Source organism: Corapipo altera, unplaced genomic scaffold (assembly GCF_003945725.1).
Source record: "Corapipo altera isolate COAL_440 unplaced genomic scaffold, ASM394572v1 64, whole genome shotgun sequence".
In the NCBI taxonomy this organism is placed as follows: Eukaryota; Metazoa; Chordata; class Aves; order Passeriformes; family Pipridae; genus Corapipo; species Corapipo altera.
Genome location: NW_020884893.1, coordinates 11425541 through 11443878, shown reverse-complemented (window position 1 = coordinate 11443878; position 18338 = coordinate 11425541). Strand labels below are relative to the sequence as shown.

Here is an 18338-nt window from a genome sequence, read left to right as displayed (position 1 = left end):
AAAACTCAAACAAAAATCCCAAACAGTAAAAACTTTTTTGAATTAGAAGCCGATGCAAGTGATTTATCACAGGTTCTCTTGGGACCCATAGTCTTTACCCTGAAGAGCACCCCATGCTGGTTTGCCTACAGCAAGGTCTGTAGCTTGACCAGTTTGGGACTTGGCACATTCCTCTCGTCTCTCAAGAGCCCTTCAGCAGCACAAGGTCACCACTGCCTGGACCACACTGCACTACTGACATAAATATGGTTGTCCACTAACCCCCAGGTCACTTCAGTTATCACTCTTATTTGCTCCTCTAGCAAAAACACTGCCAGCAAAATCCTCTTGCTGCATGAATTATGAACATCAAACAGAAAGGAGCTGTTTCCCAGCAGCTTTCACACGTTTCTCCTCCAAAAAAGAGTCTCAGTAAAGCTCTAGCTCACTGACTGCACAGGAATCAAAAAACATTACCTTGGGGCAAGTGGAAAGCATGTTCCTCCTGAAACTTTCTTTTTACTTGCTGACACTGAATCTGATCCCTGGGTTTAGCACAAAGCCTTTTCCTTGCATGTCTGCACCGTTTCAAGCTATCTGGGCTTTGCTTTTAGATGCTGTCTTTGAAGTCCTGAAGCTTGTGCCAAACATGAACCCTCCATCCCCAGGGAGGGGATGCAGTTGTTCTACCATCACTCTTCAAATGTGCAGATGCACCCTGACTTCTGGGACAAAACTGGAATATGTATGACACTGATGAGATGAGGTTACTCTCCTCATGGTGAAGGTACCTGAACAGCTTTGCAGAAGGAAGATATTTTTGCGTCTTGGTACTTACAGCCAGTCCTACAAATAAAATTAGGAAGTTGTTCTCTCCTTCCTCAGCCCTCTGGTCACATCCCTCGACCATAATTTCTCTGAGTTTGAACACTTGTCTTCCACATGCTCAGAGTATTTTCTGAATATCCTCCCACTGTTACCCCCAGTGGCTTTTTGGAAAGGAAACACCCAGCTGCAGCAATCGCTCTCTCTGCCTTTCACCCAGATATTCCAGGTGGCATTTACTGCTCAACATAACTTGATGTCAAACTTTTAAGTTTTAAATAGCCTTTAGAAAAACGGGCTTTAGCAATTATCACTTCATAAGGGGCAGTGGGAGTTTGAAGACTAAAATACAGAAGTAATAAAATTGCAGCTTCCCACGCTACACAGGGAAATAAATTCTTAGTAGAAAAGATATGAGCTAGATGGGAACTAAAGAAAAAAACAAATTAATTGTCTATTTAGCAGAGGTTTTATTGTTATAACTTCCTCTTCTGCCTAGTTTTATGCTGCAATCTAACAGTTCTTGACTGCATGCCCAGTGATCAAAACCCCCCAAGGAAACTCATCAATCATATCAGCAGGGAGCACAACTCATCATTTACTTGTGTATATTTGGAGAGGCAAACTCTAAGCATGGCTTGAGAAGGGGTTTTATCCAGACTGAGATATCCAAGCTATGCTAAACATTAAATGCCAAATAGGAATTTGCTGTTAGAGATAATGAAAAATATTTCCACTGTAATACAGTAGCAACAGGCTACTTTGGAAAAACAAAACCAGAGCAACCAAGTGGGACTGCAACTGTATGGAAGCCCCTCACAGGAGGCTACTGATGATCACACTCCACAGCAGAAGTGGCTTTGTATCAGAGACAAGTAAAAAAGAATTCCTACACACAGTCTATTAAGTGTTCAGATGTCCTTTGGGAAGGGAGGCTCTTCACAGAAGAGACTAATTAAACTCTTGCCTCCCCTGACCTTGGCTATCAGCGCTGTTATCAAGACGCTTCCCTTCTGACAAAACCAAGGGCACACTTGTACTTCCTTCCCCAGGATCCTGCAGATCGGTTTGTGTATCCACCTCAACTTCTGAACTTTTCTTCTGTCACCTCCTCAAGCAGAGTTTTATTTCTGGGAGGTGCTCACCCCTCGGATACCACTTGCCACGACTATTTGTAGCAACCACCTCGGAGCAGAGCTCAGCCTGCAGCACATGGCAGCGCACGGGTGCTGCAGAGGACCACGAGCTAGGGAGAGGTGTCATCTCGAGGATTCATGAATGTGAGCTCTGACAAGTGTAAGAGCTGAGATTATTCTGGAATTAGCTTTCTGCAACTCGAAAGACTGGTTAAACACCGTATCAATTAAATGCTCGTATCAAATATACTCGGAGGGAGCACATTACTCAATAGTACTACGCACGTTTTTTTAAACCAGAAATAAATGTATTCCATTTCTCTGGCCAAAATTAAATGTAGAAGGTGATTTCTCACGCTAAGCAGACTCCAGGTCTTGAGGATGGTGATATAAATTGGTGTTGGAATAGCATGCCATTTTTTTCCATAGCAGTTTTCCTGAAATGCTGCCTCAATACTGCTTGGCATACTTTCAATCACTGATCTAAAAATTAAGTGCCTTGTTCTCATTTATGTTTCTAGCATAAGGAAGCCTTGATGTAATATATGAGCAGGCATTAACTATTTATTCACTTTAAGTTGTCAAATGCAAAGGACACAAGAACCTAAAAACCTACAGGCACTTTCTGCCCACTTTTTTCTCATGACTGTCAGGTCCCTACAACTCCACAGATCTGCCAGGCAGCCATTCTACAGAGGGGCTGCAGTAAATCAGGATAAGCCCCTGTGCCTACACAAATACTAATTATCTTGATTTTTCCCCCCCTTTTAGCATCAGCACGTCAGTGAAGTTTCTCACTGTTATGAAAGCAGAGGATGAAGTGCACTCACTGTGGGATTTCATGCAAGATTCAAAATACAGATATTAAACTTTCAAAGGATTTGAAAAATAAGTCTCAGCAGCACAAGCTTCTGCTTTTAATGCATCTTAATTATTTAGGCAATGTACTAGCAAAATACATCACGGGCTGCAGCATCCAGCAAAAGTCAAACCAGCACTACGGCCAGAAATTCCCAAAGAAAAAGAACAGGATCTGTGATCAGTGCACACGTGGAGACAGTGGTTTCAGGCTACCTCATCTGAACAGCACACGGCTTTCCAGAAAGAAATAACACTCCACTTCCAACCAGATCATCATTCTAGATCATTCTAGAGGTCAAGTCAGCTCAAGTCAGTGCAAGTCAAGCAGCTGAAACCATTAAATTTTTAAGTGCAATCACAGCATCACTTTTTGTGGAAGAAAAGATGGACACTACCACACACTCAGTGTCTGGTCCCTGGTTGAACTGGAAAAATATATTTTAATAGAGTGTTATATCAGAGGAGACCCAGGGCTTCTCAGATGAGCTGTTTCTCCAGCTCTGCCTTCCTTGCACAGGTGTGGAGTTTGATGGCTACTGAAAGATCTCACTGCTACAATACCACTAAGGATCCCAATTCATTTGCCATGGAGCTCTGCTTATTTGATTAAAATACAGGGGCATGACACCAGACCATTTTATTTGTTACTATCCCTACAGAATTACTTCCACCCGTAATGTTTGGTCCTGCTGGTTCAGCAAGGACCTCCCTCAAGAGTTCTTTGAGCAGAGAATCCCTGTGGGTGCTCTGGAAGAGACACACACACACTTTGGACACACGGCTGCTCCTTCACCAGCTAAGAGGCATCTTTGCTTTCTCACCCTCCCTACAGTTTGGAAGTTTCCCCCCATTCCTCGAAACCACGGAGCAGCTTTGCTGTTGGCAAGATGCCAGAAAATTCCCAATTTCGGAGGATCACAGCAAACATCCAGCTCTCCCTGGCTACCCAGACAGAACTGTGCAGTGATTATGCAGAGTTATTAGCATGGAACAGGGATTGCAGAACTGTGGGAACAGCACAGCCTGCATCCCTGGGCTGCTCTGAGCCAAGAACTGCACTTCAGTAATTCTCACTGTAATCCTTAAAAGGCTCAAGAAAGTTTTGGTGTCCCAGCCAGCACAAGCACACAAACACTGCAGGCTGTCATTACCTCAGCACCATGAAGTTGTATCAAGGAAGCAAACCCATCCAAATCTCTACTCACTGATATGAGTGGTGAGTGGTCATTAAAAAAAAAACCAGAGCTTTTTAAAGAAAGACCAATTCGTTTTAATCTTCTCAGCTCCAAGATTAAATTTCCTTTTTTAGCCTTAGTGTCAATTATGAGCATGAATAATGCCATTCACTTCCAAAATCATCCCAAGTACTGTACACACTCAATCTAAACAAAGGGAATGACAGATTGTGTTGGTGTTGTTCTGCAGCACTGAACTTGAAGAAGTCCAAACCTTAAAATCCTTTAGGGACTTAGAAAGTGGCTGACTAATCCTGCAACCACAAAGACAAGTTATCTCACTGGGTTGTTTTTTTCCCCAGTAACTGAATTACAAACCAAGATAAAAGGTCAGCCTGTCTGAACAAGCAAGCAAAAAAAAAAAAAAAAAAAAGCATCACTTGCTTTTAAAAAGCACTTGCTTGCCAGAGGTTTGATTAAGAAAAAAGACAGCAGAGGGTTTTTTCCTTCTCTAAGTGATTATGCTTTAATTTTCTTAAGTAAGAGTACCAAAATACCTCTGAACATGCTAAAATAAATCATGTCATTGGGCTTTGAGGATCTGGCTAGCTGCACAACTCAACTGTAAAGCACACAGCTGACCAATGTGGGGTTTTTTTCCCCCCCCCTTTTTTTTAAAGAAAAGCAATCTGTCAGGAAATGCTGATTCCTTTAAACCAAATAAAATGTTTTTACAGATCTGAAAGGTTTAACTAAGCTCTGCCAGGAAGGGTACATGTGTCTGTAATGGAGCTTCCTTCCAACCCCCCCCTACCCTTTCCCCTTCTCTTCCCTGCTCCTAAGGGCTCTGCTTACTAAAGGATTGACAATAAACTTCTTTATTCAGGATCCCTTATCCTAAACTAGGAGTGATTCATTCACATGATATTGCCCAGCATGAAACACAAATGTAACTGAAGTGGTAACCAATTAGTTAACACTAAATCAGTACACAACTACAGCCTTCATTAATGATGTGGAGTAAGAAGCTGGTGATACTGGTGCATCATCAGCATTAACATATCAGAAGATTTCACACACTCAAATCTGCAATGCACAGTGAAGGCTTAAAACACACATCATCCATGGCAAGGAGCCATTATAGTTTTAAATATATAATATATAAATATATTAACACTTAAGAGTATTAAACATTATTCAATAAATGTTTTTTATTTCAGTCTTAAGTCTCCCATTTTATTTCTGACTCCAGGAGAGCTGCTGAAGGGGATTTGTTTCCAGGAAGACCACACCCAATTCCCTACACTGTGTACCCAAAAGTGTTGCAAAACCTTGGTCCAATGCTGCTCTGCCTCTGCTCCTTCACTGAGGGAAGGGAGGCAACAGCTGCAGTTTGAAGGCAAAGAAGACAGAAGAGAGAATTAAAAGCTTTCTGAGGAAAGACTGAATTACAGAGATTTCCAGGGGATTCTGAAAAAAAAAATAAAAATCAACAACTGCATGCCCACGCAGTCATCTTTAAAACCAGGGGCATGTGTTTAATATTTCAGAGACAAATATTTTTTGGGACAGTCCCCCAGTGAACCATCTCCATAAAATCCATGTCTCACAAAGCTGCACACTTTGCTATGAAAGGTTTTCCCAGCTGTTCACTATTACTTGGGCATCCATTTATAACAATCCTGCATGATGGCAAGGCACAAGACAAGAAGGAATTAAACACTTAATTTCAGAATAATAATCCTTTCAGACTGTATCAGTCTACATGTACAAAGCTGCTCTTTCTCCCTCTTCTTGAAGGTCAAAGCTTTGATTCTGAACAACAGGATGGTTTGTGTTGGAAGGGACCTTGCAGACCACCTCGTTTCAACCCCCTGCCATGGGCAGGGACACCTTCCACCAGCCCAGGTTGCTCCAAGTCCTGTCCAACCTTGCCTGGAACACTTCCAGGGATGGGGCAGCCACAGCTTCTCTGGGCAACCTGTGCCAGGGCCTCCCCACCCTCACAGGGAAGAATTTCTTCCTAATATCTAATCTAAACCTGCTCTCTTTCAGTTTAAAGCCTTTATCTCTTGTCCTATCACTCCACACCCTTGCTAAAAGTCCCTCTCCAGTTCTCCTCTCCAGCTAAGGCAAACCTCTCAGGATACCCAGGCCACTGGAAGCAGCCACAGCCAACTGCAAATTCCATTACCTTCTCTGTACCAGCAAAACCTCAAAGAAGCCTCACCCATGATGAATCTCCTCCCTGCAAAGTCTCCTGGTGAGGTCAGCAGGCAGATTCCCAGGGATTACATGCACCAATTACACTGGCAATGAGCAACACCTGGACTTTTCTGCAGGATTTACAGGAACAGAAGAAGAAAGGGCACAAAGGCAAATGCAGCAGGTCCAGCAGTCAGAGCTAACTTTGCTCCTCCCACAGTGCATCATTTCAGGCACTTGTCCAGATGAGACCCTGCCCACTGGAAAGAATCCAGAGAGGCCTGATGGAGACTTTATCCCCAGGCTCTTCACTTATGGTCCAGAGGCTCCATCTCCCACGAGGCAACTCAGAGCAGCTGTAATGGGCTCCTCAAGCAAAGAGTCTCCAAAAGGAGCCTTTTCTGCTACAGATGAGAAAAACCTGGACAAGCTTGTCTTTTTAAGCTACATTACCCTTTAAAACATTTGTACTGACAGATGAGTTGGAAGAAGATTTTAGAAGCATTTCAAATAGACCTCGTTTGAGCAGGAGTGTTCTTTCTTTAAGGGAGATGCTGTGCCAAGAACACATCCAGCCTTGAAAACACATCTCAAGGCATAACAAGGCTCCAACAGGTTTTCTAAAGAATACAGTATGCTCAGAGATAATTTTTCCAGCATCACACCCTCAATTATTAATTCCTCTTCTCTTTCTCCCAGAGCAAAAATGCACATTGCAGCCTGACCTTAAACATACAGCAGTAGTGGAACAAATCCAGTGATCACAGACCCTGGATGAAGTTCTGTTAGTTACTTAGTTCATCCACAAAACTTTCAGTCAATGTCTCAGCTGATTAAATGCTACAGCAGGAAAGGGGCCTCGGAGATAGTCCAGGATGTTGAGTTTACAAGTCTGAACACTCTGATATAAAGTCGATTTCAGGTTACATTATTCCAGCCTCCATTAAGGGCTATGACCTAAGCAATTCGACACAAACAGCAGCAACTCATTTTACTTCCCACTCACTGCAAGTTTCATCTAAAAGCCTCATGTCACAGAAGGCCTGCTATATACAAAAATATAGCAAAAAACGAAAATTTGACAGCGAGTTGTGGCAGAAAGTGCTTTGCAATCAATGTCAGTTTGCACCAAAGTGAAAGCAGGTGGTGAGCAATGACCCTGTTACCAAATGGAAGAGAGCAGGAATCTATTCTCTTCCCCAGCAGATACAGGAGTCATGTCACTGAACCACCTTTTTCAATTTTAAATATTGCTAACAAATTTTAAAACCAAATGTGGTATCTTCTCGGGGTTTTTTTTTTGTTGGTTTGTTTTTATAAAGGAAATTTGGAAAGGTTTATAAAACCTACATACACAGAGTTTGCTGTAAACCACGCTGGTGGTTTGAGGCAGCCATGAATCCAATGAGGTTTGCAGTGAGGTTCAGAGTGCTTTCCTCATGCAAATGTCACAGAAGATTAACAAACAATAAAAGAGAGAAGTAAGCTGTTCCTGGGCTTATTTTTAAAATGACTGTATGTTTGACTATAAGGTGACAAAATGAACCATTTGTCCTTAATAAAGATGTCATAAGTTAAAAGTATTTGCTGGGAAGAACATACTAAATATGCTGAAAAGGTAACACTTAAGAGAGACACAAACAATTAACAGAGCTTTAAAAATTTTTGGCAGATGGCTGAAGGAAAAAAAAAGGAAATCCATTCAAGGGACATCAATGCTATGAATCAAGACAGGTGACATTTAAAACCAATGAATAAAACATCACAAAAACCTGCCTCTTTTCATAAATCATACTTCACAGTGGAATTATATCCAGATATTACACTTCAAGATCTTCCTCCATAAGCAGGAGACACCATGGGGGTACGAGTCAGCTTTGGAAGTTAATACTTGTCTATCCTGGACTGCCTTCTGCTGTCAGAAAAATGGTCTTATTTGAGTCTGTTTCTCTCCCTCCCATAAAAAGAAAGTTATAGCCTTAATGCTCTCCCACAGAAAGAAACCTTTATTTTAGATTCAGCACAGCAGAAACAAGTTTACTCGCTTCCCACCTAGGAATGTGCCCTACTTCCATAGGGCCCAGACAGGGATATCCATCAGCCACCCCAGATCTGGCTTCATCTCTCAAACTGATGAATGCCCCAGCAAACAAGTTCACTTTACGTTCAAAGTAAGACTATTGGAAGAAATCAGTGCCTGAGAAGTAATTTTTATTCCAGCCACCACTGGGAAAAAGGAGAGTTCATGATAGATGAAGGGCAGAAACATTTGGACAGAGAACTCCCTGAAGATTCACTCAAAGTGTTTGTTTTAGTCTTGGAAAAACGTTATTGAGAAAAGCTCCACTTTAACCAAACTTCTTTTCCTTCTGTGCAAAACTATACATATTCAAATGAATTTTTGGAACAATCAATCTTTATTCATCACACAAGGGTTAGAGAAACTTGCTCTCCTTGAAAATAATAATTCAGTAGAAGTCTCACGATTATCTGATTTTCAATAATGCCATTTAAATGACCTACAAATGTGCACACTCTAATAAAGCTTTTTTTGCTCCTATCCAAGCAGACAGACTTTCTGGAGTCTTAGTAACCAGCTCGGATTATTCACTTGAGTAATTTGGATGGGAGAAAGGAGGAACAGAAAGATTAGTGTGGAGGGGCCTGCATCTGACACCTTTACCAAGCTGCTTAAAAGAGAGAAGTTAAAAGAAGGATCATAGCAGAGTCAGGAAACACTATAAAATGATAAACTATAAAAAGTCACACACCAGCAGCTCACCATATAATGCAAGTACTTCTAGCATCTGCCTCATCCCTGTATCCTCAGCATGCCTTCTTCCTACTGCTAGCAAAGACCCAAAGACCAATTCCAACAAAATGAGAGCCAATTATTCAGTCTGCCATCATTTTCAAAGCCGGCAACTGCACAGAAAATACTCTCAAGTTTTTAATCGATTGAACTTTTAGAAGGACAAAAGGTAGTAAAGCTATAAAGCATCAATATTAGATTGCTAATAAATGCTATCCAAATGGATGTTCAAAGAAACCAAAGACATTGAATGTTCCAGGTACTGGCAGACAACAAGCTGTTCACAAGATAAATGACACCTTCACAGACAGAATACAATAAATTAGAGACTCTGGTCATTGTAAAGCAGAACGTGTTTACTGTTATTGATAAGCAATAAATCACCTGCCCTCTAACAGTTCCTCCCTATAAGTAACTTCCAGTGAAAGAAACAGATGGTACCAGTATGCAGCCATTCTTCAGCACAGCCCTGAGCAGGGAGAAGGAATGTGCTGTGCTGATGAGGCCCATTTTTAACTGCAGTTGTTCAGGAGTGGTGTCTGGGGGAGCAGTGGGGTGAGGAGAGAGACAGAACACCGAGCACCTGAGCTCCAGCTGCCACTGCTGCTGGTCCAGGCCAGTGGGAATCATCACTGCACATCCCTGCTTTGGGCTCCAGCCCACAGGATCCATCCTGGCTGGATCCTTCCTGCCTGGGCCACACCTGACATGCTAGGCAGACTCGGACCTGCAGGCACTGTCAGGCTGATCTACCCCCAGGGTCAAACCCACAGCATGATCCTAATGCTTTGACATCCTAACGCCTTGCTCTGACAGAATTCAGCTTTCTATAAACACTTTCGATCTCTTGCTATCACACCAATACCTAATTTGTGCAACTAGAAGGACTCACATTCAAGGTTTCACCACAAACTAACAGCCTGTTGTCCAACTGAACAAGCTGAAGACACTGTTAGACCAACACAGTTTCCTTCCTTGTAAGGAAACAAAACCAGAGACCACAAGAGCAAGTGGTCTGCAGATGCTTTTGAAACAAAGAGGTCTCATTTCAGAGCTAGTCAGTTTTAAGGAGCACATTCCCTGGAGAAGTCAGGTACTGACAGTAAGTTGTGGCCCAAGCACTTTGGAAGCAACAGGCCAGACTATTGGTTACTGGAAGGAGATCTGTAGCTGGGGCAAGAGCTGGGTTTGATCCCACAACTCCTGCTACTCACCCTTCTCTGCCGGGCAAATGGTGAGGTGGAGACCAGTGTACGTGGGGACTCTCACTACTGTGCAGCCCTGACAAAAGTGGCAGCTGGTCAGCACTTACATTCTTCCCCCCAGTTAGAGGCAATTAACACCTCCTGCTAATCCTTCCTTTGCCCTGGAAAAGTTTCAGAAGCCGCAGTTATATTGTTTGCAGGACAGTCTTCCCCAGCAGTAGAGAAACAGATGACACTGAGCACTGAAAAGTGATAAAGTCTGTTTTGGAACCAAGGGAAATCACAGCAATCTTTCCTGTCCAAAGAAATTCCCATCAGCAGCCAAAGAGACACTGCTCAAAAGGAGCTAAAATGATGGGCTGGTGCAGGGAATGGCACTCACAGCATGGGAACACGAGAGCTGGCACACGGGTTCACTCCCAGCAGACTGCAGCGTGGTGAAGCTGTGAACAAAGGCCAGGGCAGCAGCCACCTTCCACAGCCCTCCCACAGACATCTGAGACACTGGCTGTGTCTGCTCCTTCCACTTCTGCAAACCTTGACACTCTCAAGGGCATATGTTAATTTTATTTTTGTAAGGAAAAACAGTTCTGCTCCGAAGTTTTTTCTGCTGTGAAGGCAGATCCTCTTCATTAAGTCCAGGACTGAGAAGGAAAGACCCGAATTACAGCTGTTGATAATTGCAGGAAAGGGAAAAGTCTGACTCACCAAGACCTCGCAGATGCAAGCAAATCAAGGTCTTCCCAAAGGAAGCAGAATGTTTCTTAGGAAAGAGACATAAACCTCGTTTCTGAATGTCAGCTTCCTCCCCAGCACTGCAGCAGCAGGGTGGAGACTGCCAGTGCAGACAACAACTGCTGCTGGTGGCAGCTCCCCACCAAGATCCTGCAGAGGAATGGCACTGCCTTCCCTCCACAGCCCAGCTCCCACCTGCTGCTCTTCCAGGGAAGCACCAAGAGCAAGAGCAGCTCAGACACTGTAAAAGTGACTGTACCAACCCAGCTCCTGGCAGATACACAGGTGTCAGAAGCAAAAAGGCCTTGGAGCAAATGGCCTCAACTTTATGTGTAAAGCCTGTGGAAAGATCTGATATCCTGCAGTACCCTTGCTCTAGTCTCTGTTAAAAGTTCATGTCCTATTTGACTTCACATCCAAAACGTGCCCCCAGGATACCTGACTAGCAAAGACTCACTGATACATAAAAAAATATGACTTAGAGTTACAGTAAAACCTAAGGTTAATACAGGTATTAAAAACACAGCAGTTGCATCGTGGTGGCAAAATTTGAGACTGACCAGGGCTCTACTGCCACTGATTTTCACCAGTGAAACCACAGTCATGAAATAGAACTGAAAAGGTTTCAGTGTTATCACAGCAGTCGCTGGCACCTGCTAATTTGTTAACAAAACTGGCCTTCAGTAAAAGGATTAGTGTTGTAATACAAAACATTGGTGACTGGCTGATCCACAAATGTGTGCTACAATAGGTTTGGCAAGACTGAAGGCCTTTCGAACAGGGCCAGAATAGAAAACAAGTGATACCAGTTTAGCCACAAGTGATATTAGAACACTGACCTGCCCAGAGCGGTTAAAAGGCTTTTAAAATAAGAATAAGTAAAGGGTTTGTTGTGTCTAAGGGCAGCAAACACATAATTTTCCCTTATGTTACAGTACTACTGAAAGATTAAAGTGAAAAAATGTAGGACATTGTCTAAACAAATCTTCTAGCATTATTAAGTCTGTGCAACAGCATGTGACTAATGTTCACTGGCAAAATTAAATTCAACTACAAAAATTCTGAAATCTGATTATGGCAATTAGGAATTCTCCGTACAATGCAGCCTGCCCATTAACAGCCTACTCCTGCAGCAGTCTCCTGTTAAGAGTTTGTTGTATTTTTCCTAAAAGCAAGCATTTTTGCCCATAATTACTATTTCCCCCCACCCCACATTAAATAAATCATAATGTTGTTGAAAACATTGTTTGCAATCAAGCAGGGCTTAAATCTTTAGAGATCCTTGTTCAAGCGTGAGTGGGGATAAACATTAACAGCATCAGGCATTGACTAATCAGTTAATAACAACTTCTGCCTCAGAAATCCAAGGCTGGAAACACTCTGGGTTAATGCCATCTCTGACCACAACCAGGACACAGCCAGAGCATCACATCTGGGAGGAATGGAGTTCACCACCTCTGCAGTGGATGGGGTTGAGTCAATCTAACCCTCATCCAACGTGACATGGCCACGGTGATATAAATAGTGTCTTATTTGCCTGCTTCAGAGGAACAATGTTAGTCAAGAAAAGGTCAAATGGTTTTGCCACAGGGAAAAAGAGAAAAAAAATCTTTTGTAATTTAATATTGCCCCCTCCCTTTTTTTTTTTTTTTTTGGAGGACAGAAGACTCCAGGTGCTACTCACGTAGGAGGGAAGGAATAAAGAAGAGAAGGCATATTTATCTAGTCTCCAGTAGCACAAAGCTACAATATTTCAATCATTTCTTAAGGCCCAGAGGAACTAGTATTTACCCAGCATCTCACTGATCTCATCTCTACTTGGAAACCTGCAAACTCTATAAAAAAAGGCTGCTCAAACCTGCCTATTTTGACAATGCAGAAGTAAGTTACAGCTGCAGGCAGATCTAGGACAGATTTACTGGATACACCCAGTGAATGCACTTTTTTCTTATTCCACAGTGCTCATTGCATTGATGATTTCAATTAATAAATCATTAATAAACATGACTTTTACCCACAGCTAGCTATCAAATTGATCAATTTTTGGGCAAATGGTAAAAAATACACGATTTTAAGTCTTTAAATACATTACACAACGTGAGCTCGCTGCTACAAACCCTCAGATAAGGGCTATATGAACACCCACATTATTTATCAAGGCTGCTTTCAAGTAATTTTCTTATCCTACAGAAAATAAAGTAGCTCTGTTCCAAAATTTACATGCAAGGCAGGTTGGCATATTCATATGCAACTGAACTAGAGAAACACATACAGCTGGGAAGCGAGATTTCTACAAATTATTACAGGAAGGTGACCCAAAGGCCAATTTATTGCTCACTTTTATTGCTTCCAGCACACTGCTAATCTGTGCACATGGCAATACTGCAGCACTAATGGAAATCAGTAAGCGGGGTCACGTGTGTCAAATAACTGCTTTGCACGTTCTAAAAATATTTGTAGGTCCCGTTTGCTGGAGTGGCACCGACCTTCCCTCGTGTTATCCGTGCTCCCTGGGTGTACCCTGCACCCACAGCTCCCAGGGAGCACGGTGGAACACATGGAATACACTGCTAAACTTGTTATCAATCGCATTAGAAAGTAAAATAGTTACAGCAAGTTTCCCCTTGGGCCACCTTCTGCAGACAACAAAAGACTTCTGAGATACTCCAAACCAGCCCACCTTTCCTGGGAAATGCCACACACTGATAAACAATTATTTATCATTAGATTAGGGTGCAGCACACAAGGTGAATGAGACACATGAAGTGTCTGACTCGACTGGAACCGTGTGTTTGGCCCAGACCCTGTGACACACAGGCAGCTTGAGGGTTATATTTGCAAAACATCTTTATGCAGTGACTTTAAGCTTTTGGGCTGAACACAGCACAGTGAAAAGGAGAGAGAACACAGGAGGTCCCCTCAGCCATCCTCTGCAGCCTGAGAAAACAGGAGAAGCAGCAGCACAGACAACAAAATACACATAATAGCAGTTAAGTCTCCTACAACATGCACAAAGATGATGAAAAGCTCCAGAGATTATTCTGGCCTTGAAGAGAAGCATCTCCTCGAGTCGTGACTGGCAGAGGGATTTTGCTTTGCACGCTCTGTGAAGGTGGAGTGAATATCACCAGCTCCTGCCAGCGTGACAACCTGAGCCACAGGCAGCACGACGAGGCAGCACAAGGGCACTGAGAGCAACAAGTGCTGGCAGTGAAGGATCACTGTGTGAAAATGCAGCGTTCAGCTGAGCACGCTGCTGCTGGCACTGGGAACTCAGACCAGAGATCTTCCATCCCCACCAAAAAAAAAAAAAAAAAAAAAAAAAATCAAATTTATGAATAATGGCTCTTTCTTTGGACTTCCGAAAAGTTCACGAAAATTCTGAAAGAGTGTGAATCGTAGGCAGGAAGGCTGAAAATTAAGGATTTGAAAGAGTAATTAAAGACGAGCTTGATGTTTATCTATTAAAACAAAGCCCAGTGCCACAGCTTGAGAAAAACAAGGGAATTCAATGGTTCTAACACTTCTTTGTCAGGCATTACACACTGTGGATTTGCATTTTCCAACTACCATCTGGATTTTTTTTTTTATTATTATTTTAAATGCATAATGGGGAAGTAAAGCAAGACAGCTTGTACCGTCATGTCCTCAGGCGTTTTTGTTCGTTTTGTTTGCTTTTAAACAAGGAAAGTATAGAGACAGTGACTGGTTATGATTACTGAGAAATACCTAAAGAAAACGAGTTTTTCAAAATGCCCCATCCAAATGCATTAGCCATTAGAATCTCCTCAAGTTTCCATTAGTCTGTCAAAACAAGAAATAATCTTATAGCAGCTCTGACTAAAATTCTTAAAGGATTGTCACACTGATTGAATTTCAAAGTACAGACTTACAAATTCGTAGTCTCCATCCTGTGGTACTTTCCAATCAGATGAATTTTTTGTCTGGCCAGACACATTCTTCCCGAAGCTATTGATTTGATTCTCCTTCTCCTTCTGCTCAAAATATTCAAGGAATGATGGTTTGGCTGGCTGCATGGTTTCATCCCTCCCTGGAAATATTAAACATAACAATAAAAGAGTTGTTTTGAAAAATATAGTTTTGCTTATACAGCCCTACATCACGCCCAAAAGTGATTTAATTTTTTTAGCACACACTAAATCACACAGTACTGCTAAAGTACTTGCTAAAATACTATTTTTCAGCAGCTTTTCAATCGTAAAACTGACTGTACAGTGGGAAAACTGGAGAAGGGAAGCTTAAAGCCCAGCACACAAGAGATTACAATGCTGGAGGCCTTGGCCTCTAGACCTGCAATCCATCATCACAGCACATTGCCAGGTAACTCGACCTCATGCACTGAATGTTGAACTGAACTGCTGCCCACGAGACAGGCTGGGCTACTTCATCCCAGCCAGGTTCCATGCACTGCAAAAATAAGCCAAGTTCAAAAACTAAACAGCACTGTTTTACAAGCAGAAACTCACCTTTATATTTGTGAACAGAACAGGACAAAAATGAGGCTTTCCAAGACCACAAATACCTTATAAATACCACATAACTTGCCTTGGGTAGAAGTAGTCAAGTTCTACATTGTTTGTGTAGAAAGGCTTAATTAGCTGACAAAAGTTCTTTTTTTTTTCTTTTTATAAATAGTAAGTTTTTGAGTTTCCTGCTCTAGTTTTCTTTTCATAAATTAATTCTTTTGAGTCCACTCTCCTACTGGATTACTCAAGTAAGCCAGATATATAGATCAACCTCTCAATTCTAGGCTGTATTTAAGAAACTTGGGGTAATAACAAACAAGTTAAGAGTACAAAGAGAGACAGAGGAGTCAAAATAACCCTGTAAACATGAATACTTTGATTTTTAAAAGCAGGTCTCATAAGTCTCCCAAGCACTATTCTCAATGAGCTCGCCCATACTGAGGAGAAGAAAGGATGTGGCCAAGAGCACTGACATTGTTCTCATTTGCTTAAATCATTCTTTAGAACAAGCAGGAGTTAAAAGAAAAGGGAGAATGCTGCTGATCCATTAAGAGCTAATAAAACTACATTCTCACAGGGTGCACAGGTGGGTTGGGTAGTTGGTGGGATTAGGGATACGAGCGCTTTATCCTTCTTCCTTTAGCTGTTACACCATCCAACACTCTGCTCATGTGATTCAAGAACCACTGCATACAAATAATTTTGGAAATCCATTCAGCAAACAGGTTTCCATCACTGCAGGGTCACGAGTTCCCAGAGCAAAGCAGCTCCCCAGGGCTGTGTGGAGAAAGCAGAGGTGGCTCCCCACGGGAGATGGCTCTGGCTGTGGGGTGGCAGCAGCACAACAGGGAGGGAAGTGATGACACATGAGAGGATGGAAATACTGATTTCTAGCACAGACAGCAAAAAAACCCAACACAGGAAGAAAACATGACATTTAACTTCTCAGCAAGTCAGGATCAAAAGGCTTTCAGTACCTCCAAAGGAAGATTTCTTCACTAGTGCAACCAGTCCAGCTTGAGATGCTGCACAGACTCCTCTCACTTAAACTGGCCAGTCCTGTGACTTACAGCACTGCTAATATCTTGTGAAGAGTCCCAGTCCAAAGGAAGAAGCTGTCTGGCACAGCAAACATGCTGTAACAGAGCTGCAACACAAGGCCATGACAGCTGCAAACACAGCTAAAGGCTGCTCACAGCTTAATGCCACTGCACTGCTCTTGATGATAAAATGGTTCAGCAGAACCTGTGAGCATCATGGAAGCAAGCACTGAAACCAAGTAAATGGTTTTGTTCTGGTAAGACAAGGTTCTCTAGACACTGCAATAGGTTACTCATACTTGAAACATATGTTTTAGGTGATGCAGAAACCATCATTTTCAGAAAGCAGGATCAGGACTAGAGTTAACAGAAAATAGCATCAGAATAGCCTAATTCTGGACTGTGGAAATAAGTTCACTGCTGAATGCCATACACTTGAAATAAATATAATCTGTCAGGCAGGCAATCAAACAAATTTTAGAGCTTCAGACAGACACACAGGGGATGTTCTGTGATGGGTTGGTGGGGTCTGTGTAATGCTCTCTCCTACAGCAGTCTGTACAGAAGGCAGGCTGTCACAAGGCAGTCCTCTCTAAGGATACTCAGCAGCGCTTTCCTCTTGAAAAAATATTAGCTGTTCTGGAAACCCATTAAGATTTAATCCCTGAACATTATTCTTGCACACAAAATTGCCACCCAGTGATCCAGAATTCCCTTGCAGATTCTGTCTGATCCTCAGACAAGCAGATGAATTCCTTGGTCAGCCACGAGATACTTTAGGAAATTATTTGTCTATAGACACATTAAATACAGAACAAATTTCTGCAAAGAGAAATGAGAAATCCTGGCAGGATATTTGGGTTGTGATACTGAGAGAAGTGTGGTTCTACACAGCCTGAAATGTCATGATGCATTTTGAAAAAGCCCTGCGTGGCTCTGCCTCTCCAGGGTCAGCTAAAAGCTCAAGCATGAACTGAAGTGCTGATACTTTTGCACCACGACAAGTGGAGCAAAGATAAATTATTCCACCCCTGGCAGCAGTTCCCCTTTCCTAAACAACAACCCCAAAAAACTCATTGCAGAGAATTAGATCAAGAAGGACACCTTCAGACCAGCAGCGTGAAGGTCAGGCAGGGAACACGCCTGCAAAGTGGAGAACAGATTTGCTGTTGGGAATAATTACTGTAATACAATCACAATCCAATTACTGCTGAGTGATAAAACATTTATTTAGAATGAAGTAAACACACCCCTTGTGCTCTGCTGCAGCTCAGCCTGTTTGAAGCAGGAGGTAAGTTATTATGGACAATCTCGGCAATGTTTAACACCAACTAATTTTGTAGAAATACAGAATTCATAACTAGCCAGGCTAATCTATACACAGCTCACTGACAGCCAGTCTGGGTCTCGGTAACTCAGACTTCCTAGGGGGAAAAAATGAAAATCTAAATCATGACTGTACTCTCTGTTTTGAAAACTATTGTTTGCAGCACAGGAGGCTTTGAAAGCAAATGTTTCACTCTAGTGATATTGGCTTATTCAGTTCTTTCTTTTTATTTTCTTAAAGACTGTTCACTCAAAAGAGAGCTTGATTCAGAGTGTCAGTTTAAACAATCGTGCTCATTTCCCCACATCTTGTGTTTTAACAAGAACTGCAATATTTGCAATAAATGCAATTTTGCATTTGGCCTCGTTGAACTTCTTGAGATTTGCACACTCCCACCTCGCCAGCCTGTCAAGGACCCTCTGGATGGCATCCCTCCCCTCCAGAGTGTCAACTGCACCACTCAACTTGGTGCTGTCAGTGATAAACGGAATAGGGAAAATTACCTACCTACAGAAGCTTTTCCTGCTGCCCTTGATGTCCCTGGCCACACT

General features: G+C 42.4%; 1 protein-coding gene across 2 annotated transcripts in view; it reads right to left on the bottom strand.

The window, feature by feature from the left end:
- The window catches only part of STK4 (serine/threonine kinase 4), a 46348-nt gene that overhangs the window by 7264 nt on the left and 20746 nt on the right, over positions 1-18338 (bottom strand). For both annotated transcript variants that reach the window (XM_027646359.1, XM_027646360.1), the window contains exon 10: positions 14827-14984. In XM_027646359.1, the coding sequence (XP_027502160.1) occupies positions 14827-14984 (158 nt within the window). The remainder of the gene's footprint in view (positions 1-14826; positions 14985-18338) is intronic.